Source organism: Rana temporaria, chromosome 1, assembly GCF_905171775.1.
Source record: "Rana temporaria chromosome 1, aRanTem1.1, whole genome shotgun sequence".
Lineage (NCBI taxonomy): Eukaryota > Metazoa > Chordata > Amphibia > Anura > Ranidae > Rana > Rana temporaria.
The window spans coordinates 262,843,253-262,870,054 of NC_053489.1; the positions used below are offsets into that span (position 1 = coordinate 262,843,253).

Genomic DNA, 26,802 nt, shown 5'->3' on the forward strand with positions numbered 1-26,802 from the left:
TTAAAGTGGAACTTTAGTTCTGATAGATCACTTCAGACTGGCTCTTTTGCAGGTATAGTTATGTAAAACATAAAATAAGTGCCTATACTGTTTAAAATTCAGTAATATTTTGTCTCACCCTGCTCTGCACATGCTCAGTTGCTCTCCATTTTTAGGCACTGCCGAGTTTGTAGAGGCCAATCTGCTGACCAAACTGTCAAATCATCAAATGGCTGGTGTAATGACTGATCACATGTGCAGCACCATGGCAGTTGAAGATCAAACAGAGGCCAAGATGGCAGCTTCCTTGACTGACGATAGGAGGGTTTAGTTCCGCTTTAAGAAGTTTAACAGTAATGGTAACCATGTAAATCGTTAGACCTACAGTCAGTTGTAATTGATATGCTAATAGTAGCAAATGTTGAGGGATAAGAGAAGGGAGAAAGAAGATGGTAAGGAGAAGAGAGGGGAGTATCCTACCCTCCCTCAATGGTCTCATCTAAGTGGCCTCTCCACAGACAATGTTATTAGGGAAGTGTAGGAAGGTGGAGGGTAATGGTGGGTGCTATAATTTTCCATTGAAACCAGACTTTGTTGTAGGGGACTATGGTTATTTTTGCTATGCTGTAAGGTATTGCATATCTGCCAGCCCCTCTATTCTATCAATCTATTTACTGTGTAAATGTTTTTTTATAAAATGATGCCTGTAAATGCCTAATCTCATATTTTTTATGACCGGTCACGGGCTACAGCGCTAGGGGCGGTGATCCCTCTCTGAAGTCAGCCAGGGAGGTGACCGATGTGCTCGCTGCTCATCCTCTCCAGCTGTATTTAGCCCTTGGATGGGGGAGGAGAGCTGCCGGAGGTCATGTGACCACCGGTCATAAAAAAAGATGAGAAGGTATTAACGGGCATTGTTTTATAAAGTGTAGGATGGATAGATTGATAGGACAGAGGGCTGACGGTAATATTTCTTTATAGATTTCCTTTTCCTTTAGAGCTGTCCAATCTGCTATAAGAGAGCAAAATCGTATTTTTTTATTTTATTTAGGGTTACAACCACTTTTTATAGGGGTTGTAAAGGTTTGTTTTTTATTTTCTAAATAGGTTACTTTAAGCTAGTGCATTGTTGGTTCACTTACCTTTTCCTTCCATTTCCCTTCTAAATGTTTTTTTTCTTTGTTTTCTTTGTCTGAATTTCTCACTTCCTGTTCCTTCTCAGTAAGCTGTTCTAAATGACTTTCCACCACTCAGATGATGGTGGAAAGCTTACTGAGGAGAAACAGGAAGTGAGAAATTCAAACACAGAAAAAAAACATTTAGAAGGGAAATGGAAGGAAAAGGTAAGTGAACCAACAATACACTAGCTTAGAGGAACCTATTTAGAAAATAAAAGATGAACCTTTAAGTACTGTAGTTTCCCAGTTAACATCACGTGATATGTCATTTTCAGTTTGGCTTAATATATGCAAGACCAAATGTATCTAATAAACTGAACAACAGAGATTCCAATCTTCAAAGAAAGAGCTCTTGGCATTCTAGAGCACAAGATTTCTAATATAAGAGTTCCTTATAGCCTCATAACCAAAACACGATTACTTGTAAGACTCCTTTGCCCTTTACTAAAATGGCATTGGTCATTGAATGTCTTTTAATTCATTGCTTAAAACACTGGCATAGGTAGGTCCTAAAACATACAGAAATGCTACATTAGTTGGATTTTTTCTATCTGTTTGTAGAAATTTAAATGTGCCTAAATTACATATGAAACAAATGAGGGAAAACAATCTGATATACAGCAGCAACTGATAGGTTTAAGCCTGATTTAATGCCTCACTTTTTTTTCCTTTCTGTTTTGCAGTCAGGCTGCATAACAAGTAAAGAAGGTGGCATCTTTTTGTTTCATTAGTGTGTTTTTTTTTTTTTTGTAACAAGCATGTCATACTTACCTGCTCTTTGCAGCGCTTTTGCACAGAGCAGCCCTGATCCTCCTCTGGTCCCCCGCCAGTGCTCCTTGCTCCTGCTGAGTGCCCCCAGAGCAAGCAGCTTGCAATGGGGGCACCCAAGTAGGCGTGCTCCCGAGCCACTGCTCTGCGTGTCCATTCACACCCAGAACTGCGGCTCAGCCCCGCCCCCTCTTTTTCCATTGGCTCACTGGCTGTGATTGACAAGGCTGCTGTCTCAGCCAATGTGAGTCCACGGAGAGCCGAGGTTTTCGTGCACATCGCTGGATCGTGATAGGGCTCAGGTAAGTTTTAGGGGGGGTTGGGGGGGGCTGCTGCACAGAGAAGGTTTTTTACCTTCATGCATAGAATGCATGATGGTAAACACCTTAAATCTTTAAAACCACTTCTTAGTACACCAATTAACAGTGCTCATGCTCACTGAACTGCATACTGAAAGACGGACTGCATAACATAAAAAAAAAAACCTTTGTTGATACCTGAATAAACACAATAACAAAGTAGTGTTAAATAGCAACCTATTAAGTTGTACCTGAACAAGTCCCTGCAGACAGGTAGTCATGACTTTAACTACTGGCATCCAAGTTTCTAAATGTGCGATTTTCTTAAGTTAATTTGTTTGTGTTTTCCCATGAAATAAACTCAGATTTGTCTGCCTTTAAAAGGGAACATCTGTCCGTATAAATAGAGCCCATGATCTCTGTGCTGTATCACAGAGTTACGACTTCACCAGTAGTTTCCATTCTGAGGCCTAAAGCTAGTAATTATTTTTTCTGTGCGCAGTGAATTTGTTCATATGAACCTATTAAGTTCCTTTTCTTAGCTCTGTCTATCTGGGGAAAATCACATGAGATAAAGTGTGCTGAACATCTGTTTAGTTTTTGGCACACACCATTTCTATATCGTATTATTTTAACTATGTGCTAAGAGTGCATTACTGGGGAATTTTTCTTCTGTTAACCCCTTTAATGTGAAAGTAAAGCCTAGCTATATATATATTTTTGTACAAATATTTCCATTATTGGGCCTCTTGCACAATGCAGCTTGAAAAAGCTCAGTAAAGCGATTTTATTTTTTTTATTTTTTCTCTGATCTAAAATGCAGCCCATTGTTTGCAATGTCTCTGTACACACAGACGTGTAAACCAGTGCTGCATATTCTTGAGTAAAATAAATAATCTGTGTTGCCGGTATGGCTAAAACGCGCATATGAGCAAACATATACATTTCTCTTATCGTCCATGGACGGACACAGCTCCTTAAGTCTTGACAAGTGGGTTATGTTCCCTGTTTACAGGAGAGGACTAGGCAGAAACATGTTAAATGGTTAAATACATGTTAAATTAACAGAGTTGAACAGCCCCGCCCAGGGGGCGGTCCCTCCAGACATAACCCTCCTCACTGCAGCATGCAGCCTCAGTTTCGTTCTGCCTAGCAAAGGAGAAGGACGTATGGCTCCCTTTGGGCCCAGCGCCCTGAGGAGAAATTTTATTTTATTCTATCTTATTTTATTTTATTTTCACTTTTTCTTGAAGAATCTTTTTTCAACTGTCGGCTGAGTGACAGGCTGGATATTATAGATCCTTGTAGTCTACTCAGTCCGACCAGCAAGCGTGGACACACCTATGCAAAGAGGCTTGGTCTGCCACGCCGTACCTCATGACTCCTGAGGTGGCCGTGAGCTTTGCTCTGAGGTCCACATATGACTGGGCTGTGGTGTTGCCTCACTCACAGTGGACCGGGCCGACAGCTACCTCCATTGCGTTTGTATGTCTGTCAGGAATGCGTCAGCGAGTCCTCGCTCGGACGGGTAAGTACAGTCCCTCCTACTTCGGTGGGTTGGTACGGCTGGGCATTCCTGGGGTTCGGAGGTGCTCTGACAGTGGAGGAGCACTCCTCCCTTCCCTGCTCCGTTCCCTTGCTGCATTGCTAAGGCACGCTGTCCGGGGGGGGGGGCTTTCCTGAGAGGGCTGTGTTATCTGGCACCTTTTACTGTCTGATACTGGGTTTTTCCTGTGGGGGTTTTCACTGTAAAGGCTCTAGGAGGCTTTCCCTGTTTAAAATGTGGCGTTTTGCCGCCGTTTGGCCGACGCTGGCGCCATTTTTTGGGAGGTTTTCAATTACATTGAAAACTCCCATTGGCGGCCATTTTGTCGTAGCCGCGCCATGTGCAGCGGGCGGCCATCTTTGTGCAGTCCTGACCCCTAGTGCTGTATCTACGGCGCACACAGGTCCCTGCAGACGCCGCAGTTCCTTCATGGTTTCTTTCCTCTCCACACGCTGTGTGATGAGAGCGGTCGGCAGCGCTGGGCAGTCTCCTCCTGAGGTGAGTCCCCTGGCTATGCTAACAGACTTATATTGGGATAAGTTGTTAACTCCCCGGGTCAGCGCAGCGAGTGGGTAAGATGCCCTGTATAGGGCCCTGGGAGCGTCAGTTTTTATGTTAAGACAGGTATTACATACACATGTAAATGTCTTTTATATTTGGAGTCAGTATCTGGTCCTTCCCCTACATGCTGCAGGTGTTAGCACCTGGGATCTCCACAGAGACTTCTTTGTTAGCCCTGGACACTTTTGGGCCAGGCTGGGGGCGGAATGCGGATGGGCGGGGGTTAAAAGAGTGCCCCCTCCCTCCGTTACCCCCTGGGGAATGCTCCGTATTATTGAATTTGTGACCATATGTGTTTTTTATCCTTTTTCTATGGTCTATACGACACTTTTTTTTTTTTTTTTTTTTTGTGTGTCACCTTTTAAAGTCCCACCCTCAGGGGGGTACTTTTGTTTTTTCTGCTATGAAGCCATGGACCAGGTACCTGGGTAGTAAAAAGAGCAGGATAAGGCATTTATGGGTGCGCTTCTCACTGCTGTAAGGGACTCTCTTAAGCTGTATAGTGCAGCTGTGTTTCCGCCGAGGGCTCTGTCTTTTTTTTGGATCTACTCCTTCTTGCCCTTCTTTGATAATTTCTAAGATGCGGAATGAGAAAAGCCGCTGAGGTAGTCCCTCACCGCCTGGCGGTTCAGTGCCCTTTTGAGGAGAACCCTTTCAGGGGATCCTCCGGGTGTCATGTATAGCTGACCACTCTCCCTATTACGGGAGTCCCCGCTTGTATGGATCTGGCTGTTAGAAGATCCGAGGTACTGGCCCTTGTCATGTTTACCATGCTGGGGTCCGTCTTGCGGCCTATTGTGGCTACTACTCTGGAGTCTCAGTCGATTTCTGAGTGAGCATTTTGCACCAGACAGTGGAAGAGCACCGTCTCTGTACCAAGGATATTAGGCTAGCGGACCTGTTGGTCCAGGGCCTCATATAGGTCTGTGATGCTTCTTTGAATGCTGCGTCCTTGTTATCCAGGGCTTCTGTTTCAGAGATGGTACGCGGTGGTGTAGTGGTTAATTTCATTACTTGTCAGCAAGAGTCATCGTTCCGAATTCCGGACACTGACACCAATCTAGCTGGAGCTTACTTTGTCGCTCTCTGTGTCTGCGTGGGTTTCCTCCGGGTACTCCGGTTTCCTCCCACCCTCCAAAGACATGTGTGCATACACTTCCATAATATACATACAAACTTTGTGTATGTATTATTACGGGGGCCGACAAGGGCTCAGCTGGGGGACTAAATTGTCCCTGGGTGCGTAATCGCCCTATGCAGTCGTCTTCCCTCCCTGCTCTAGGTGGGGGGGGCGGCTTACAGGTTCACAATTCAGTGAATCTCCCTGCTCTCTGACTAATGGGTCTGCGAGGTGGTCTCTTCAGAGTCCTAGATAGGGTTTACGCCTATCCATAGAACAAGATGTGAGGGCAGTTTGGAATATCTGTGCATTGTTGATCGCTTGTGACTCGTCCGGCCGGTCTAAGGCAGGTGTCCCATAGGCTCAAACACATCCAAGTTGTGTCACCATAGAAGCTGTGTCTGTTGCAGCCAGTGCTTCCCAGTCAATGGGATTGCCATTGGGATGCTCAGAATACCGCTTCTCGGCCTTGGAGTTCTTTTCTTGTTTATTCCTCGCCCGGCTTGTTGGTCTGCCTGAGAACAGTGTGGGACTTGTAAGTCCCGCAGGGACGCATACATGCATGTCCCGTTTTGCACATGTCACAGAATTTTCTGTGCTCCATGATGGGGGAGGGCTTCTGTCAGTCTGTGGCCCTCCCTCTTGATCTGGTGTTGGCACTGAGGGTTTTCACCTAGGAGCTCGCAATTATCCTAACTTTGTTGGGACAGTGAGGTTTTGCCTCGTGGGCTTCTTGAACGACCTTCTTCTGAGGGCAGCTTCTGTCTCAGACCTAATGGAGCTGTTTATAGCCATTCAGACCCCCCGAAGTCTCGGGTGGGTGCTAAACATTTGGAGCCGGTCCTGAGTCCGACTCAAAGGGAGCGAAGGTCCTTCTTCCCCTGGAGAAATTGCAGACTCTTCAGTCTGCAGTGAGGGTATTAGCATCACGCTATCGGTCTTCTCTCCAGGTGCATGCTGGTCCGGGACCTATGGGTAGCCTTCTTCGAGGCGGTACTGTATGCCCAGTTCCACACTTGGGCTTTCCAGGAAATACTGTCCAGGTGGTAAGAAATTTCTTGTCTCTGTAATCGGCAGATTCAGGTGCGCCACTTAGTCGGAGTCTTCTGAGTTGGGACGGAGATCCCTGGATCTTCGGCCCGGGAAGTTGTTCCTTCCTTCCAGTGGTCGTTGTTTACGACGGATGCAGGCCTCACGGATTGTGGGGACCCCTGGGGGGGGTCCAGTCGGCCCAGAGTCGCTGGATTTGCATGGACCTACGGCCACAACTTCCTGAATGTGCCTGCTCTCTTCTGATCTTGGTGGCTGCCCAGGGTCGGGCCTGGTTAGTACCTAGGTAGGAGGCCGCCTGGGTGCTGTGGACCCTGTCTACCGTTCTTTGTCCCATGATCAGGCTTTGATTCTCCTCGTGTTCGAGGCGGTTGCAAGGTACTAGACAACAACGCCACGACCGTGGCTTCGGTCTACCATGGGTATGCCAGGCGGACTACTGGAGTCACCTGATGCTGGACCAGGGTGACTGGTTTTCTGTGCCCGGGGGTGTTTCGGCTCCCTTGCAGGAAGTGAGTCTCACAGGGCAGGCGAGATTATGCCTCAGCGGTAGACTGCCTGCCCTGCAGGCAGTTGCCTCTGGGTTCAAGCCCAGGAAGATCTGTGTCGTTACACGGCTCGGGCTCGCCTTGGTTTTTTTTTTCCACTCGTGGATCTCCTGGCCGCTCGTCTCCACCACAAGGGTGTCGAAGTAGTGACCAGGTCTAGTGCTCTGGTACTGACGCGTAAGTTGCGCTGGTGACCCTGTGGGGGTCTGTATCAGCGGCCTTATACCGTTCCTCCATTTGTGTTGCTTGCTCAGGTGCTCCATAGAGTGGAGGCTGAGGGGATCCCGATGTTCCTAATCACTCCAGATTGACATTGGCATCCTTGGTACGCCGTTTTCGGGCGCTTCATAACGGAGGTACCCTGGCCGTCGCCAGGGCGAGAGGTCCTTCTGTCTCGAGGTTCCATACTTCCTTCTGTTGTACAGTCACTAACTTACTCAATATGGCTATTGGTAGCCAGACTTTAAGAGACCGGGGTCTGTCTGACTCGGTCATCTCAACCATGTTGAGGGCATGGTAGTCTTCTTCCAGGAGAATCTACAGTCACACCTGGCAGACCTACATCTCTTGGTGCGAAGAGATGAAGTGACGTCCACGGACGTATTCGATGGCCAGGGTCCTGCTGTTTTTTTTTTACAGCTTGGTGTGGATCTCAAATTACGTTTAAGCACCGTTTGGGAGCAGAGTTCAGCCTTGGCTGTGTTCTTTCAGTGGCCCTTTGGGGCCCGTTCCCTGGTGGGTACCTCTTTGTGCTCCCCTCTTGGCCCATCTCTTCCCCAATGAGTTTTGACTCTGGTGCTCCTGGTTCCTCAGGAGCTTTCCCTTTGGAAACTTCAGAGAGATTTTCTCTTAACACTATCTCGAAAAGTGGCCCTTTTCTTCCCTTAGAGGGGTCTCTGAGCTGGCGGGCTTGTCTTGCAAGCCGCCATGCTTGATCCTCCATAAGGATTAGGTGGTGGTGCGCCCGCGACCTTCCCTTCTTCCGAAGGTGGTCTCGGACTTTCGCCTGAATAGGGGCATTGTTACGTCCGTCCTTTTTGTCCTCGGCCGGCGCATCCTGCGGAGGTTGCTTTTCATACTTCAGGCGTGATACGCGCTTTGCGGGTGTATCTACCTGCTACGGCTCCGTTTTGGAGATCTGACCCTCTTTTGTGTCAGTGTCTGGCCCACAAAGGGCCTGGCGGTCTCGTCGACCACCCTGTCTCGGTGGATCTGACAGACCGTCATACAGGCCTATGCTCTTAGGGGGCAGGCCCCCCTTGTTCCGGTCGCGGCACTTTCGACCAGGGCACCTGGTGCTTCCGAGGTTTTTTCCGACTTCATACGTCGGTGTCACAGGTGTGCAGGGCGGCGACTTGGTCGTCCGTTCACGTTTTTGTTTTTCAAAATGTCCTGGTTGCTGTGAATGCATCTTATGATGCTTTCGCCCGCTAGCGTTTGCAGGCGGCCGTTTTAAGTTGCATCTCCTCTGTTTGAGGAGCTCTGCTTGTTTTGGGGTGAAGTTAAAATTGGTTTTACTGATATATTTCCCACCCCTCGTTTTGACACTGCTTGGGGACGTCCCACTTGTCAAGACTTAAGGAGCTGTGTCCGTCCATGGACGATAAGAGAAAATAGGATTTTTTGTACTCACCGTAAAATCCTTTTCTCTGACGTCCATGGACGGACACAGCTCCCACCCCTCCTTTTTAGGTTTGTACTGCTTGTTACGAACTGAGGCTGCATGCTGCAGTGAGGAGGGTTATGTCTGGAGGGACCGCCCCCTGGGCGGGGCTGTTCAACTCTGTTAATTTAACATGTATTTAACCATTTAACATGTTTCTGCCTAGTCCTCTCCTGTAAACAGGGAACATAACCCACTTGTCAAGACTTAAGGAGCTGTGTCCGTCCATGGACGTCAGAGAAAAGGATTTTACGGTGAGTACAAAAAATCCTATTTTTCCCTAGGAATGTATTGTGCGTACAGATGCTCAAATGCTTAAAAGTACGTTCAAAACAACTTAGTGCAGTTTTGGGGGTGACTCGGCGGTCATTGAGACCTCTTGACCCTCCTAGGGTGAATTTATGGATACCCTTTATTCTCTGAATCTTTTGTCAGAAGAGTGGATGTGTCAAGAAGGTGAGAGCTCTTGACCTTGACATTGTATGGTGCAGTGACTTTTAGTGAACTGATTTGGAGAGGTGGTATGTCAAAGATTGTGTTGGCTGTGAAGGAACGATGGGGGAGAATTTCATGAAGAAAGAGCTTGAAAGTAGCTGTATTTAGATGAATTCTACAGTTCCTAGAGGATGGTTCTTATTCAGGCGTGACTGAACCGTGATCCAATTGGTTGTATAATATGTGCTAAAAGGAAAAAGGTCAGATCAGTGTGCTTCCAGGGGGCCAGAGGCAAGCAAACCTATGGAGAGATGGTAATAATAGATAATGCAAATTCTCATCATAGCATTATATTTGGGACGATTTGGAGGGGGGGGGGGGTGCGTTGGATTGTGAGCAGTGCTCCTCGCGTCACAAAATGGGCTTGGTCTGTATTCTTGTCTTTGCAATTCAGTGCCATTGAGAGTGTAACTCGACTTTCTAACCCTAGTTTTAAGTACCAACCTGCCCCTCTCCTCTCCTGCCACAGCCGATTGGACAACATCTAGGAAGGAAACGGCTGATTCATAGTTACCATTTGTCCCAGGTGCAAACACTTTCCCAGGACAAGCAATGACGAGAGGAATGCAGAGGGAGGAGAAACATATCAGCCTCTGCATTCCTTTTGCCATTGCTTGTCTTGGGAAAGTGTTCACAGCTGGGACGAGCAGCAGCTATGAATCAGCCGTCTATTTCATAGTGTATGGAGGCGACACGTCCAGTGACTGGTCCACTCTCTCATAGGCTCCTGAGGCAAAAAACTCATGGGGGCAGTGAGGGGACCAGTGCCCAAGAAGACAATGAGCTGGGGAAAAATGCAGAGTCACAAGAGCAGGAAATCGGCTTATAGAGGAAATTGTGACTTTAATCCATCCTATTGTCAATTAAATCTTGTGAGCAGAGAGTGGGGGGCCAGGACAAAGCTGTACTGTCTGTGTCTGTGGACACACACAGCCCAGCTCAGGAGTGAGCCCACGTCTGCCCCCTAAAGGAAGAAGCCTCTTGCTATGAAAAGGAAGCAAGATCTCCTGTGGGGGACCCTAGAAGAGGTTGCTCTGTGTATTACCATTGCACAGAGTAGGTAAGTATAACCTTTGCCTTTTGAAATGCGTCAACATTATAGAGCCATTTATTCTAAATTACATACTGCACTTTCAGGACGTCAGTGCAGTGCGTGGAAACCATTGCTTTTATGGAAATAGAGCTTTGGGGCCCAACCAGACAGGATAACCATACAGGTCATGTCATAGAATGAGACGTGTAAATACCTTCTCTTTTAAGCTGGTTATACTGTGACAGTAAGGCTCCATTCACACCTAAGCGTAGTGCAGCGACAGCTGCTGCACTGCATTTTTATTTTAGCTTTTCTTTGTTTTTTTTGTGGCAAGTTTTTGGAGCGGCACCATTCATTTAAGTGGGCATCGCGCCGCTCTGAAGAGGCTCATGTATCAAATCTTGCCACTGAGCCAAGAGTGTTTGGCTGCATTTGTTTTTTTTTTTGCCTCTTTTTTAGCATGTTTTGACGCGTTTGGGGTTCCATTGGGAAATAATGGCATCGCAAATGCGCCCCGTGTTTTGCCCGGTTCTGGAGTCGTGTGCAGAAATGCGCAATTCCAGTATGCTCAGGTGTGAATGGAGCCTAATGGTGCCCAGATATCGTAACTAATAATATCAGATATTAAGTATCTAAAAAATCTCCATATCTACACGGGAAGCCCTTTACAGTGTTTCTAGCAAAGAATAAGCCATAAACAAGTGTATTGGGGCAATCCGTATTGGTTTAGTTGTCAGTGCAGTGTGTGATTCACATAATGTTCTGCAGGAAAATGCAGATATACACCCCTCCCCCCCATGAAAAAAAACTAGGCCACAGATTTAGAGCTACGTCACTGGAGATCATTGCCAGTATTGGGAGCTAGGATGCCTGTGAGACTGAGACTTAGACTTAGACTTACAATGCCTACAGCTTCCTGCATGTACAGTACAGACTTCTCCCATTCATTCTAAGAGTGTGGCTCATTAATTCTACCCTGTGTGAGGCTGGTAGGCAGAGACAGGCAGAGCCCTCAGCTAATTTGTTCCGGGAGAACCATGTATGCAGACTTCCCATGTTGCGCATCAGTCATTTAACTTCCAGGCGCAGCCTAGTGGTATCAGATGAAATGGAAGACAACAAAACTGACCATTACCTTTACTATGCTGGCAGGTGGTGCTTCATAGCTGCCCTGCCCACTGGGATTTGCCCAACCCTGTGTTACTGTGTGAATGTTAAAGCATTTGTTAACCCCCCCCCCCCCCAAAAATGGATCCTGCTCCTTTAAAGCATGTTATACAGTACAGTGCTTGTGCTGACCACTGGTGTATCATGGCTGCTGACCCCCGGCACCATGGTCAGTTTACGTACCTCTGTCTCCTGTGTCGTCGCCTCCCCGGTCTATTGGCTAGTGATATTGCCCCCCCACTACCTCCTGCTGCTTTAGGACCGCTGCACGCATATATACGTCTGCAGAATGGCACGGCTGGGCACAAGGACGTACATGTATGTCCCATTTCAGAGCCCAGCCGTGGGTCGCGCCCCGCCGGCGCCACACTCGCGACCCGGTCCTCAGCTCTGTGACCATCCACCCGGGATAGGCGGACCCGATCGCCACTGGTGTCCCGCAATCGGGTCACAGAGAGGAAGAACAGGGAGAGGTAAGTGTACACAAACCTCTCCCCGTGCTTCCTAGTGTGGCTGTCTCTGATCGTCTGTTCCCTGTCATAGGGAACGACGATCAGTGACGTCACACGCACAGCCACGCCCCCCCTCCCCCACAGTAAGAATCACTCCCTTTGGGCACACTTAACCCTTCAGCGCCCCCTCCTGGTTAACTCCTTCACTGCCATTGTCCTTTTTACAGTAACCGGTGCATTTTTATAGCATTGCTCGCTGTAAAAATTACAATAATCCCAAAATAGTGTCAAGTGTCCGATGCGTCCGCCATAATGTGGCAGTCACGATAAAATTCGCTGATCGCCGCCATTACTAGAAAAAAAAATGTATTAATAAAAATGCAATAAAACTATCCCCTATTTGTTAGACGCTATACATTTTGCGCAAACCAATCAATAAACGCTTATTGCAATTTTTTTTTTTACCAAAAATAGGTAGAAGAATACGTATCGGCCTAAACTAAGGGGAAAATGTGTTTTTTTTTTTTTGTTTTTTTTTTATCTTTTTTGGGGATATTTATTATAGCAAAAAGTAAAAAATATTGAATTTTTGCTCTATTTTTGTTTATAGCGCAAAAAATAAAAACCACAAAGGTGATCAAATACCACCAAAATAAAGCTCAATTTGTGGGGAAAAAAAGGACGCCAATTTTGTTTGGGAGCCACGTCGCACGACCGCGCAATTGTCAGTAAGCGACCCAGTGCCGAATCGCAAAAAGGGGCCAGGTCCTTTAGCTGCATAATGGTCCGGGGCTTAAGTGGTTAATAACACTAACATTTATACACTGTCAGTGCTGTCCCCTTTTGCAGTGCCCCCCCCCCCCTTGTGTGATTTGAAAAGGAGGAGAGAGCCAGCCGGTCATGTGATCGCTGCTGTGAAAGGTATTTACAGTATTTTTTTGTTTTTATAAATCGCACACAGAGGGGGACACTGCAATAGGAAACAGCGCTGATGATGCATAAATGTTAGCAGCTTAACAACCACTTTAACTTTGCCCTAAATTTTGAGTTGGCCTGACAGCTCTAGAATCCATGTAAGCTTATGTTTAGAAAAAGCAGGAAAGTGCCTGTAGTTGTCTTTAGCTAAATTGGATTCAAGCTACTTTTTCCTGTGAAGATTAGAAATGGAATTCTCGAACAAATTTCCTGTGCACTAGAATGGTTTTTGTCTCTCAGTATTGCACTGTACTGTTTCCTTTCTTCTGTAAGCAACACAGCTTTTACTTGTTGCTTTTACTGAATATATTTGCTTCTGTTTTCATCAGCCTTAGACATTCGCTCTGCCATTCATTTACATTTCTAGAATGTGATGGAGAGACTAAGCACTGATAATGACTGTCTGGTTTGAGTATTCTATTCTAACAGGCAATGTATCTTTAAGACAGACATCTGGTCTAGTGCAGTTGGCCATTTTCCAGTCAAGTATCTCTTGTGAGAACTGAATCCAATCAGCCTGTTCTGTGTGCTGCTAGAGAATCTGAAACTGCTGCTATCAGAATGCTTCTCAAAATGAGATCTTTGAGTCCTATCTGCATTTTCCTCCCTGCTGTGGCTGGATTTTGTTCCCGTCTAACTTTACTGATGTATATACGTTTGTGTATGCAGAACTGTAAACAAGAATGCAAATAATTTCTCCAACTTACCATTTTTGAAAACGATTTAAAGGATAAGTTCGCCTATTTGGGGTGTAACAAATGCTATGAATGTTCCGGCCCCGTACATCCACGATCCCCACTGTGCCAGTTAGCAGGGGGTTCTTTACCACCCGCTAGCTGTCAAAAAAAGTGCGGGGCTCTGCCCACCTGGCCACGTCACTCATTTATGGCACTCTGTGAATGGAAAACTACTAGGTCCAGGCAGCAGCCTTTGTGGCTGTCGGCTTGTAGTTTTCAATGAACTACTACAGCACTGTGGTAGTTCATTCATTCTTCCTGTCAGCGTGTATTGGCTTCTTCATACAAGGTATGAGCCTATACACTGACAGGTCTGCAGGAGCATCAGAGATCTGCAATGCTTAACAGGCTCCTGCAAAAGAAAAAAAAATGCACGTTTTTTGTATCTGCACAAAATGTGCATTTATTTTTCTGAAAAGATGAAATTATCCTTTTAACACCTAAATTATGTTTTATGTGTATCTCTCTGCAGAGATCCTATCTTGGTTCTTCTTCCTCCCTACACCTCCATCTATCAGTGCATGAAAAGGATGTCTGTAAAGCTGGACCTTGTAATGCCACAACTACCCCTTTAGATTCTGTTCTGTAGGGGATTATGGGAAGATAATGTGAAGATAGATTCCCGGCAGTTATACTAGGTTATTTTCAAACATATATAATAAATGACGATTATACGACTTAATTAAAGGGTGTGTTTTTATATTTACCTTAAAAATTGAGTTCCACATTAAGGTCCCATTCACATCTCAAAATTTTGCAGCTTGAAGCTCCAAAAATCAATTATTGTCTATGGCGCGATGGTTCACTTCTCCACTACAAATCACCTGAAGCCAGACTCCTTAAGCTCAAAGTGCTGGAGCTTTTTTTTGCAGCTTAAATCGGGCAGGTTGGTTTCTGTGTTTTTGTTCGATAGAAATGCATACAAATTCTTCATTTGATGGTTTTTGAGCTTTTTCGTGCAATTTTGAGCGTTTGCTCAAATGCAAAAATTAAATACAAATAAAAAATACATTCATAATAAAATACATAAAAAAAAAATTGAACTCCAACCCTAAGAGCCGGTTCACACTTCCACGGCACGACTTTGGGGGCGACTCTGCAAGTCGTCCTGAAGACGACTTCAGAGGCGACCTGCAAAACTACTTCTGTATAGAAGTCAATGCAGGCCGCCCCCGAAGTCGTGCAAGAACCTTTTTTTAAGTCGGAGCGACTTGCGTCGCTCCTATTAGAACGGTTCCATTGCATTGAATGGGACGCGACGTTTGAAAAAAATGGCAACAAAATTAGGGTGGTCCCGATACCACTTTTTTAAGACCGAGTACAAGCACCAATACTTTTTTTCAAGTACTCGCCGATACTGAATACCGATACTTTTTTTTTAATCTCATGTGACAGCATTTTTTTTTTTTTTTTTTTTTTTATCCCTAACAATTTGTTTTTAATTTTTACTTTTTTTTTATTTTTTTTTATTTATAATGCTTTCTTTTTTTTTTTAAGGGGGGGGGGGGTATTTTTTATTTCCTACAATAATTTTTTTATTTTTTTATTTTTTATTTTATCAGCCCTGTTGGGGAGGCTTTGGTGAGATATCAGGGGTCTTAACAGACCTCTGACATCTCCCCTTTGAGACAGAGAAAGGGACTAGGGACACAGATTTCCCAGTCCCTTTCTCAGCAGCATCAGCTGCACTGAAAATGAATGGAGTGAAGACAGCGTCTTCTCTTCATTCATAAACTGACACATTGTAATCACAGTTTACAATGTTTCAGTTATGTGAATGGACAGAGTCAGTGATCACTGACTGTGTCCATTCGGAGCAGAAAGGAGCCGGATTTACCGGCTCCTACCCCGCTCTCTATCCTGACAGTTCCAGGGGGTGGAAGAGGAGCACGGAGGGATGCACGGAGGGAGAGAGAAACAAGGGGGGGACACGGAGGGAGAGAGAGAAACACGGGGGGGGGGACACGGAGGGAGAGAGAAACACGGCGTGGAACATGGAGGGAGGGAGACTGCAGCAAAACGGAGGGGGGCTAGAGGAGTACACGGGACAGTCAGCGGTGATCGTGTGTGGGGGAGTTACAAGCACCGATCGCCGCTGATTTTAAAGCAGCTGAAAGCCGCGTGTGGGGGGGGGGGAAGCGGAGAAATTACTTTTAAATCTACACAGCGGTGATCGGTGCTTGTAACTTCCCCATGCACTGATCACCGCTGACAGTACAAGTATCGGGTGAAGCATCAGGAGCATTTGCCTGAGTACAAGTACTCGGGCAAATGCTTGGTATCGGTACCGATACTAGTATCGGTATCGGGACAACCCTACAACAGGGGCAGCACAGTGGTGTAGTGAGTAGCACTTTCGCCTAGCAGCAAAAGGGTCACTGGTTTGAATCCCCAACCACGACACCATCTGCCTGGAGTTTGCATGTTCTCCCTGTGCCTGTGTGGGTTTCCTCCGGGTACTCCGGTTTCCTCCCACACTCCAAAGACATGCTGGTAGGTAAATTGGATCTTGTCCAAATTGGCCCAGTATATATATGTATATCTGTGTGTATGACTGACTGTGTGTCCCAAGCGTGTCGAGATCCTACGGGGTAAAATGACCGCACCAGCCAAGCAGACACTGGCAGGAAAAAGCACCTAGAGGCGATTCAGTTCGCATTTGTAGCGCTATACAAGTCATTCATTCATTCACAAATGATGAGACAGAGTATATTTTTCTCTATTGGCAATTAAAAATGTTAACGCTTAAAAACACTTAAATAACATTGTATTCTACCACGCATACAAACGCTCGAAAAAAACGCGACGTTCAATTGTGAATGCAGCCTAAAGAAGTCAATGTCTGTTTTTTGGTTCTGGCTGCTGCCGCTTCTTACGCTTGTTTGTGCGTATGAATCCTGTAAAGTAGTAGAGAATCTTTCCTATATGTCATACCGTATTGATGGGTGTGATGGCTAGCAGTCAGCATGATGCACAAGAATGCATTGATGATGTGTACTGACATTACTGTCCACGTTTAATGGTAGTAATTTAGATGTTCATGAACATTATTGGGTGCCACATCAGCAGAACCTGTTTTGTCGGTTAACTCTGAAGTTCATCTGAAAGGAAATATGTCATAAATCTAACAACTTGTCTCCGAAATCTGTGGTTGAAAATGCCATCCTATACGAGTTGCATACTAGTTTGAGCCGAGTGACATGAACTCCATTAAAGCAGAGTAGGGTTGGTTTAAAACCCTGTAATGTGTATGCTATTTGTGAATTGGGGAATCGTTCCTTAAACTGGGGTCTTGCCTTCAATGGGCTAATAGCATATTTTGGTCTGAAGTAGCTCTGTGCCTCTTTTAAAACATATCTTTGACTAGACCTTCTGTAATTTTACAGAAACATTACAAATATCCAGCACCATCATTTTTATGAGACACTTGGTGGTATGGTTGCAGATTAAGTTTTAGATAGAAATGGGATAACTTACTGAATTTTTTTTATTGCTGTCTTTAGATTATTAAGATCATTTATTTTCTCCTCCTCGTGACGGATGTCACTAGTACATGAAGTGAAGCAAATGTTCTCCTGGGGACATAAAAAAAAAAAAAGTCCTATTCTAGACAATACTTAAAAACTAGAAAATGGGGTTTGGCATAGGAATGGGGTTTGTTGCACTGTCAATGTCATTAAGCAGATACCGTATTAAAGTATACCTACCTTGAGAAACTCCATATGTTATGATTAGTTTTACGAATTAAGTTCATGAAACGAGGTACCACTGTGTGTGTGTGTTTGTGTATATTAATATAATATATATATATATATTTGTTTTCATGGATTCATATTTATACTGTCTCTCTCTTTTTTTCCTGCAGGGCTTCTTATCATTTATGTGTGCTCCTCTCATTGGTGCTTTATCTGATGTTTATGGGAGAAAGTCTTTCCTACTTGTAACGGTTTTCTTTACGTGTGCCCCTATCCCATTAATGAGGATAAGCCCATGGTAAGTAGCCAGCTTTACTTTTTGAGAATAAACACGTTTTCCCTATTGCACTTAATTAGCTGAAGATTTCCCAGCCCGCGTTCACCCTGAGGACAGCTTTGAAATCATGAGAGTTCAGCTGAACTCGCACAATTTCAAAACCGGCATTTCAGTCCGACATCTGTGCGGGTTCATACACAGATGTCTATTGAAAATCGCCTCTGAAGTCGCCAAAAGTAGTGCATTGGGAATCGGTACAGCGCCGCAAAGTCGCATGGTGCCATTGCCGGCAATAGGCTTTGTTTTGGCATGTGATTTGACATATCAAATCGCATGCCAAATTGGCCTAATGTGGATGTGGAATTACCGTATAAGCCAAGTTTTTCAGCACTTTTTTTGTGCTGAAGTCCACCCCCCCCCCCCCCCCCCCCACCACCGGCTTATACTTTGCGCCAGATCTCCCGGACTTTGGGGATGCGGTACCGGCCGACTGTAGGTCCCCTGTACCCCACTTGGCACACATGTAGCCCCACTCTTCCTCTACAAGTGTGCAAAGTTTGTCCGATTTTTTTTTTTTTTTTTTTTTTTTAAACTTGGGCACCCTTCCATAGACTCCCATGTTAAACGGTAATTTCTCCGGTGACTTTGGGGACCTGGTACTGGCCTTTCCGGAACTTGGCACACATGTATCCCCATTTCTCCTCTACAAGTGTGCAAAGTTTGTCTGGAGGACCTACGGCTGGGAAGCACAGATCTTTCAAAGCCAGGCACCCCTTCCATAGACTCCCATGTTAAATGTCAGTCTAGTCATGGGCACAGTGAGGCATGCACATGGACACCTTAGGCTTATACTCGAGTCAATACGTTTTCCCAGTTTTTTGTGGTAAAATTTGGTGCCTCGGCTTATACTTGTGTATATACTGTAATTTCTGCTGAAGTCTGTTAATGTTTGTTTAAAGCTGTATAACTTTATACTATTTTAAAACTTCAGTAACTGCTTTCATCAGGACTCAACACACGATTTACTTCATACTGTGACTTCATTTTTTATGTCATCTGTAATTTAGAGGCTGCAATGTAGACCCTACAATGACCTTCATGTTTAGGAGGGGAGCTTGGACATTAAATGAATGGAACTCTGCTTACTATAGAGCCAAAAAAGCTAACAAATCAGATGGCACATTTTTTTAAGCATCTTTGTAAATGTATTTAAAGTGATAAAGAATCCCAAAGCAAACATTTATTATGTTGCAGCTTAGATGTGGTAACTAAATTAGTCTTTCTTTTTCAGCTTTCTTTCCGTTATTTTCACCTGGTGATCTAGCCAGGATGCATGTCTTTTAACAAAACATGCTCTCCTGCAGATGTAGCAGTTAGGTTTAAGACAAACCATTTACCACTGACAGGGGTGCTTGCAACGGTCAGCTTGTGTTTTTTTTTATTTTTTATGTAAAACGCTTATCCCAAAAAGAAAAATAATTTTCTGTTTGCGTTTGCTGCAATACGCCCCCAACCCCCTGCTGTCACCTTTTTAAAAATGGCTTGCTTTTCGTGGCAGATGTATTTGTAGTTGAAATGAACTGCAGGTGCGCCAGTCAGGTCTTCTGTAGTTCACACTGCCTACAGCTCTGCAGTAACAGCCTGTACACAGGTACGGGCAACAGATCTGTAGGCAGTGTGTAGGAGCCTGAAATTGCACCACGATCTGCTGATCACCGGTGTAATTCTTCCAAAGCTCCTGTTTTTTTTTAAATGCTATAAATGGACTTTATTTTTATTTTTTACCTGCAAAAAGATGTCTTTATGATTGGTTTGCACGTCTATAGCGTCTACAAACTATGGGAAAGATTTATGGCATTTTTATTTATTATTATTATTATTATTATTATTATACAGTCCTGATCAAAAGTTTAAGACCACTTGAAAAATGGCAAAAAATCATATTTTACATTGTTGGATCGTAACAAGGTTCCAAGTAGAACTTCAACATGCAACAAGAAGACATAAGAGTGAGACAAAACATTTTTTGAGCATTCAATTAATTGAAAATAACAATTAAACTGAAACAGGCTGTTTTTCAGCTGATCAAAGGTTTAGGACCACATGCCTTTAAAAGGCTAAATCTGTGCAAAGATGTGGATTCATTGTCATCTTCTGTCAGGTAGTCACACGTTGTGATGGCAAAGACAAAAAAACTCTCCCTTTTTGAACGTGGTCGGGTTGCTGAACTGCGTAAGCAGGGTCTCTCATCAAGACACTGGACGATCCTCGACCCAAATTCAGGCCCTTACTGGTGCTGACTGCAGCCCCATAACCATCAGACAGCATCTGAGACTGAAGGGCTTCAAAAACAAAAAAGTCTTCAAAAACCTTGTCTCCTTGAACGCCACAGAACTGCTCGTTTGGACTTTGCAAGAGAGCACCAAACATGGGAAATTCAAAGGTGGAAGAAAGTTTTATTCTCTGATGAGAAAAAGTGTAACCTTGATGGTCCTGATGGTTTCCAACGTTACTGGCATGACAAGCAGATCCCACCTGAGATGTTTTCTACGCGCCACAGTGGAGGGGGCGCCATAATGGTCTGGGGTGCTTTTTCCTTTAGTGGAACAATGGAGCTTCAGGAAGTGCAGGGGCGTCAAACAGCCGCTGCCTATGTCCAGATGTTGCAGAGATCATTCCTCATGACTGAGGGCCCTAGTCTGTGTGGTAACGACTGGGATTTTCAATAGGACAACGCTACAGTACACAATGCCTGCAGGACAAGGGACTTCTTCCAGGAGAATAACATCACTCTTTTGGCCCATCCTGCGTGTTCCCCTGATCTAAATCCAATTATGAACCTTTGGGGATGGATGGCAAGGGAAGTTTACAAAAATGGACAACAATTCCAGACAGTAGATGGCCTCCGTGCGGCTGTCTTCACCACTTGGAGAAATGTTCCCACTCACCTCATGGAAACGCTTCCATCAAGCATGCCGAAACAAATTTTTGAAGTGATCAACAATAACGGCGGAGCTACTCATTACTGAGTTCATGTTTGGAAGTTGGATTTCTGTTTTGGGGGGGATTTAGTTTTTTTTTTGGAGGTGTGGTCCTAAACTTTTGATCAGCTGAAAAACAGCCTGTTTCAGTTTATTCGTCTTCAATTAATTGTATGCTCAAAAAATGTTTTGTCTCACTCTCATTTCTTCTTGTTGCAAGTTGAAGCTCTACTTGGAACCTTGTTAAGATCCAACAATGTAAAATATGATTTTTTGCCATTTTCCAAGTGGTCTTAAACTTTTGATCAGGACTGTATATATTTTTTTACTAGTAATGGCTACAAACTATGGGAGTGAATGGGGGTCATTACAGCGGACACTTTTGACACATTTTTGGGACCGTTGACATTTATACATAATAAATATATTACTATGTAAATGTCAATGGCAGGGAAGGGGTTAACACTAGAGGGCGATCAAGGGGCTAAATGTGTGTTCCCTAGTTAGTGTTTCTAACTGTTTGAGGATAGGACTGACTGGGAGAGGAGACATATCGCTGTTCCTACTTACTAGGAACAAAACTATATGTCTCCTCTTCCCTGACAGAACAGGGATTTGTGTGTTTACACACACAAATCCTCATTCTGGCTCTCATGGCCGCGATTGGGTACCTATACGTTGTTTTTCGGGAACGTGGCACTTTGCCGGCGTATATCGGCGTGAGCTGGTCGGCAAGTGGTTAAAAAGTGTTATCTGGAGTATGTTGGTTCATCTGTTAGTTCATCTAAACTTGCTAGTACATTTAACACTGCCTTTCCCTCCCCAAAGACTAACATTTTTGTTGCCCAAAGGTGCCCCTGTGCTCCTTCATCCAAAGTGGAGGCACCATAGAACAGGAACTGTTACTAGCTAGATCACCAGGTGAAAACAGAGGAATAAAATCTAAAACAAAAGAATGCAGCCACAGCTTCTAATGATTGGTAAGCTGCAATACAAGTAGAATATTTTAGTTCTGGGTTTATTACCAGTTTGTTTTGTGTTCAGTTCTCCACCCTGACGGGTGTTTTCATGACGTTCGAAAAAGATGCTAAATGCTTTCTCAGTGCTTTGTACATGCGCATGGAACAGTATGCTCAGAGCAGCAGCATTTACAAGTTAAAATGAAAAGAAAAAAACATCTGCTTGGCCTATTCATTTAATCTGGAGTCATTTTAGTTATAAGTAATTGGCCAATGGAAATGTTGTGAAGTTATGAACGTAGTTGTGCTATCAGTTGCTCATAATGTGGCATTTATCTAATTTAATCTCTGTATTTTGGGCCAAGCAATAGCAGTGTAATAGAGCCGATTATCCAGATAAGCATACTAGCAAAGTGTTCCTTTTTTATAAAAAAAAATTATGAAAGTACTTACAATGGAACTCCAGAAAGTATAATACATGGTTAAATGCATGTACACTGTGTAATCTGGTTTGTGGTTCTTGTTCACACAGCTCTACCAAACTGATTAGCACGAAGAGTCACTCTTTTTCTTTTTTTTCTGATTTGGCAGGTTCCTGGGTCACCGGTCTTGCTCATTTGATGGGTGGAGGGGGTAATTCTCTGTTGTCCAAGAAACAGGCTGGATACAGGGAGGTGGCATAAGAAGCTGCAGTACTGAGCTGGAAATCATGGTCATCTAGCTGACTCTTTTTTATTATTATTCAGGATTTATATAGCACCATCAGTTTTGGCAAATCAAACTGTTCATTTATTTCTACCATATATTTACCTGCCAGCCCGGAATAACACTTTACCCACTTGAGCCCAGGAAGGATGTACCCCCTTAAAGGAGAAGTCCAGCCTGACCTCATTTGGCTGGGCTTCTCCTATGGATCATAGTTACATAGTTAGTCAGGTTGAAAAAAGACACAAGTCCATCCAGTTCAACTACAAAAAAATAAACAAACAAAATAAAAAACACAGTACAATCCCATACACCCAACTCCATACCCACAGTTGATCCAGAGGAAGGCAAAAAACCCCAGCAGAGCATGATCCAATTTGCTACAGCAGGGCAAAAAATTCCTTCCTGATCCCCCGAGAGGCAATCGGATTTACCCTGGATCAACTTTACCTACAAATCTTAGTACTCGGTTATATTCTGTACATTTAGGAAAGTATCCAGGCCTTTCTTAAAGCAATCGACTGAGCTGGCCAGAACCACGTCTGGAGGGAGTCTGTTCCACATTTTCACAGCTCTTACTGTGAAGAAACCTTTCCGTATTTGGAGATGAAATCTCTTTTCCTCTAGACGTAAAGAGTGCCCCCTTGTCCTCAGATTTGACCGTAAAGTGAATAACTCAACACCAAGTTCCCTTTTTTGGACCCCTTATATATTTGTACATGTTGATCATATCCCCCCCCTTATTCTCCTCTTCTCAAGAGTGAATACATTTTGTTCTTCTAATCTTTCCTCATAGCTGAGCTCCTCCATGCCTCTTATCAGTTTGGTTGCCCTTCTCTGCACTTTCTCCAGTTCTCCGATATCCTTTTTGAGAACTGGTGCCCAAAACTGAACTGCATATTCCAGATGAGGTCTTACTAATGATTTGTACAGGGGCAAAATGATATCTCTCTCTGGAGTCCATACCTCTCTTAATACAAGAAAGGACTTTGCTCGCTTTGGAAACCGCAGCTTGGCATTGCATGCCATTATTGAGCTTATTTCGTTTTGCACTCCTGTGACCCGTTTTCAGCATAGAGCGGTCTGAAGTGTGACGCTGACGTCACACAGAAAAGTCCAGGCACCACGTCATCCCGACTCTGGATCCACCAGTTGCCTGGACTGATGGCCATCTTAACCTCTCAACGAGCCGCTGAGACGGCCACTCCACGCCGCTCCATATCTCAGCGCACCAGTGAGTGTGGAGGAGCAGAGCAGGAGAGCTGCTGATTAATAGGCAGCAGCTCTCTGCTCGGGGAGTTGGGAGAACCAAGCCATCAACGACGTTTGATGGCTCGGTTCTCGGTGCAGAGACGCTGGGGGACCAATGCAGCAACATCATCTTCCATTTTCAAGGGAATAAGATGTTAAAAAAAAATCCTTACACTGTGCATGCCTGATATTAAAGTGATTTGTAAAGGCTTGTGTTTTTTTTCCCTATAAAAAAAAACAAACACAAATGTTACATTCTACCTGCTCTGTTGCAGTGGATATGCAGAGAGCAGCCCTCCTCTTCTCAGGTGCCTCTTCACTGCTCCTGGCCCCTCCCTCCTTCCTTTTTCAGTGCCTCCACAGCAAGCAGCTTGCTATGGGGGCACCTGAGCAGAGTCACAGCTCTGTGTCTACATTCAGACACTGAGCCCCACCCCCTATCTCCCCTGATTGGCTAGCTGACTTTTATTGGCAGCTGCGGGAGCCAATGGGGCCGCTGCTGTGTCTCGGCCAATTAGGAAGGAGAATCTTGGACGGCTGAGACATTCGTGGACATTGCTCGACAGAGATGGGGCTTGGGTAAGTATTAGAGGGGTGCTGGGGCAGCTGCATACAGAAGGCTTTTTATCTTCATGCAATAAGATAAATAAAACTTCTGCCTTTAAAACAAAATAATTTACGTCAAAATTTAAAGTTGCGTAATATGTTCAGGTGCATGCCAGCCAAGATTTAAATTGGAACTGTGATATTGGTGAAGCTAACCCTAAATGTAAAAAAAATAGGATTGCAGAACCAATATCTGTACAATAGTGAAAGATGGAATTTGTCAGTGATGTTCTTTCTTGGTTGCAGGTGGTACTTTGCTATGATATCAGTTTCTGGAGCTTTCTCTGTGACATTTTCTGTTATTTTTGCCTATGTTGCGGATATAACACAGGAACATGAGCGAAGTACAGCATATGGTCTGGTAAGTTTAATAAAAGTTATATTTTAGACAAACCTACTACTGTGCATGTGTAATAAAAGATAGAAGCGCTAGAAATTAACCACTTGCCACCAGCCCACAGTAGTTGTACTGCGAACGGGCGGCAGCTCCTGGCCGGGCAATGTACCTGTACATTGCGCTCTTTCTTTTGAATGTACACAGCACGAGATTGGCAGCTGATTTCAGCCAATTATTTTGGCCAATCACACACATAACTCTGTGTACAGGGAACATGGATCTGTCTGTTTTTTCTCTCTACAGAGCAGGGTGAAAAACTGAGATGGCAAAGTAAAAACTGCACACATTGTTGGGCACACAGTTAACCCTTTTGATTGCCCCTAGATGTTAACCCCTTCCCAGCCAGTGTCATCAGTACAGTGACCATGTACAGTATTGTCACTGATCACTCTATTGGTGTCACTATTGATGTCAGTACTCCTCCCAGCCAGAGCCAGCTTGCCCGCCACACTATCATAGTCCCACTATAAGTTGCTTATTGTTGCCATTGAGGCCAGTGTGTATATATATATATATACACATCATAGTTTGCAGACGCTATAACTTTTGCACAAACCAATTAATATACACTTATTGGGATTTTTTTTTACCAGACATGTAGCAGAATACTTTTTTGCCTAAAATTTATAAAGAAATTTGATTTTTTTTTTTATTATTGGATATGTTTCATTTACAGATGAAAATATCTTAATTGTTGCTCTTTTTTGGATTTTTATCATAAAAAAATAAACAGTGCTCATTAAATACCACCAAAAGAAAGCTGTATTTGTGTGAAAAAATATTAATCTTGCATGACCACACATTTGCCAGATAAAGAAGCACAGTGCTGAATAGCAAAAAATGGCCTGGTCATGAACGGGGTAAAACCTTCCGAGGCTCAAGTGGTTAAGAAGGTACTAATCAGTTTATTAAAACCCTTTTTTAAAGAATTTGTGCTTCAGTTATTGAGAAATAAAAGGTTTGTTTTGCATTTAGGACAGGGGTCCCCAAACTTTTTAAACAAAAAGCCAGTAGTCTCTGTCACACTGTAGGAGTAAAAAAAATGCTTTGGGGGGAGAGGTCAGTGGGAGTAAAAAAAATGACCCACTGTTGTAAACCTTGTTACACCACTTTTTACTACAGTTAAGCCTATAATACGGCTTATCTGTTGGTGCCATGAATGTCTCCTAAACTTGCACAGTTTAGAAGACATTCACTGTATCCGAATATGCCGACATCATCGGCACAATGCGCATTGAAGAAATGGCTCGCTCATGCCATTTCTTTAGTAGCCGTGCTGTGACCGGCAGCTCATGTGCCGGTGTGACGTCACCGCCGATCCAGCGCCGGAGCCCGCTAACCTGAAAATAACGCCGGGAGACTTGTCGCCAGATACAGCGGTGTGCGGGGACCGCTGCAACAGATTCGATCTAAGGCAAGTATTCATAATGAGCTAGTATGCGATGGATACTAGCTCATTATGCCTTTTGTTTTGCAGTTTTGTTTTTTACAACTTTAATGTGAGTATTAAAGCCCCTCTAGCATTGTTGTCAGTGGGAGTAGTAAAAGCCTCCACAACAATGGTCTAAGTTGGAGTAGCAAAAGGCCCCCAGCTGTACATGTCCTATACGGAACTCCTCACTTTTATGTCATAGCTGTGACCATACAGGAAAATTTGATTTTAATGCAAAATATATATATATAATTTTTTTTAATCCCTTTTTTTTTTTCTCATGTTCCATGTGGTGTTGGTTCTTAGCTGAAAAACCCTGCAGGTGCCAAACAGTATTATTGAAAATATACTTTAACCACTTAAGCCCCGGACCATATTGCTGCCTAAAGACCCAAGGTGTTTTTACAGTTTGGGACTGCGTCGCTTTAACAGACAATTGCGCGGTCGTGCGACGTGGCTCCCAAACAAAATTGGCGTCCTTTTTTCCCCACAAATAGAGCTTTCTTTTGGTGGTATTTGATCACCTCGGCGGTTTTTATTTTTTGCGCTATAAACAAAAATAGAGCGACAATTTTGAAAAAAATTCAATATATTTTACTTTTTGCTATAATAAATATCCCCCAAAAACATATATAAAAATGTTTTTTTCCTCGGTTTAGGGCGATACGTATTCTTCTACCTATTTTTGGTAAAAAAAAATCGCAATAAGCGTTTATCGATTGGTTTGCGCAAAATTTATAGCGTTTACAAAATAGGGGATAGTTTTATTGCATTTTTATTAATTTTTTTTTTTTTTTTACTACTAATGGCGGCGATCAGCGTTTTTTTTCGTGACCGACATTATGGCGGACACTTCGGACAATTTTGACACATTTTTGGGATTTTTGTCATTTTCACAGCAAAAAATGCATTTAAATTGCATTCTTTA

General features: G+C 44.1%; 1 protein-coding gene across 1 annotated transcript in view; it reads left to right on the forward strand.

The window, feature by feature from the left end:
• Positions 1–26,802, forward strand: part of LOC120941668 (hippocampus abundant transcript 1 protein-like) — a 117,206-nt gene that overhangs the window by 62,132 nt on the left and 28,272 nt on the right. The window contains exons 4-5 of the mRNA XM_040355207.1: positions 17,437–17,564; positions 24,292–24,406. Of these exons, the coding sequence (XP_040211141.1) occupies positions 17,437–17,564; positions 24,292–24,406 (243 nt within the window). The remainder of the gene's footprint in view (positions 1–17,436; positions 17,565–24,291; positions 24,407–26,802) is intronic.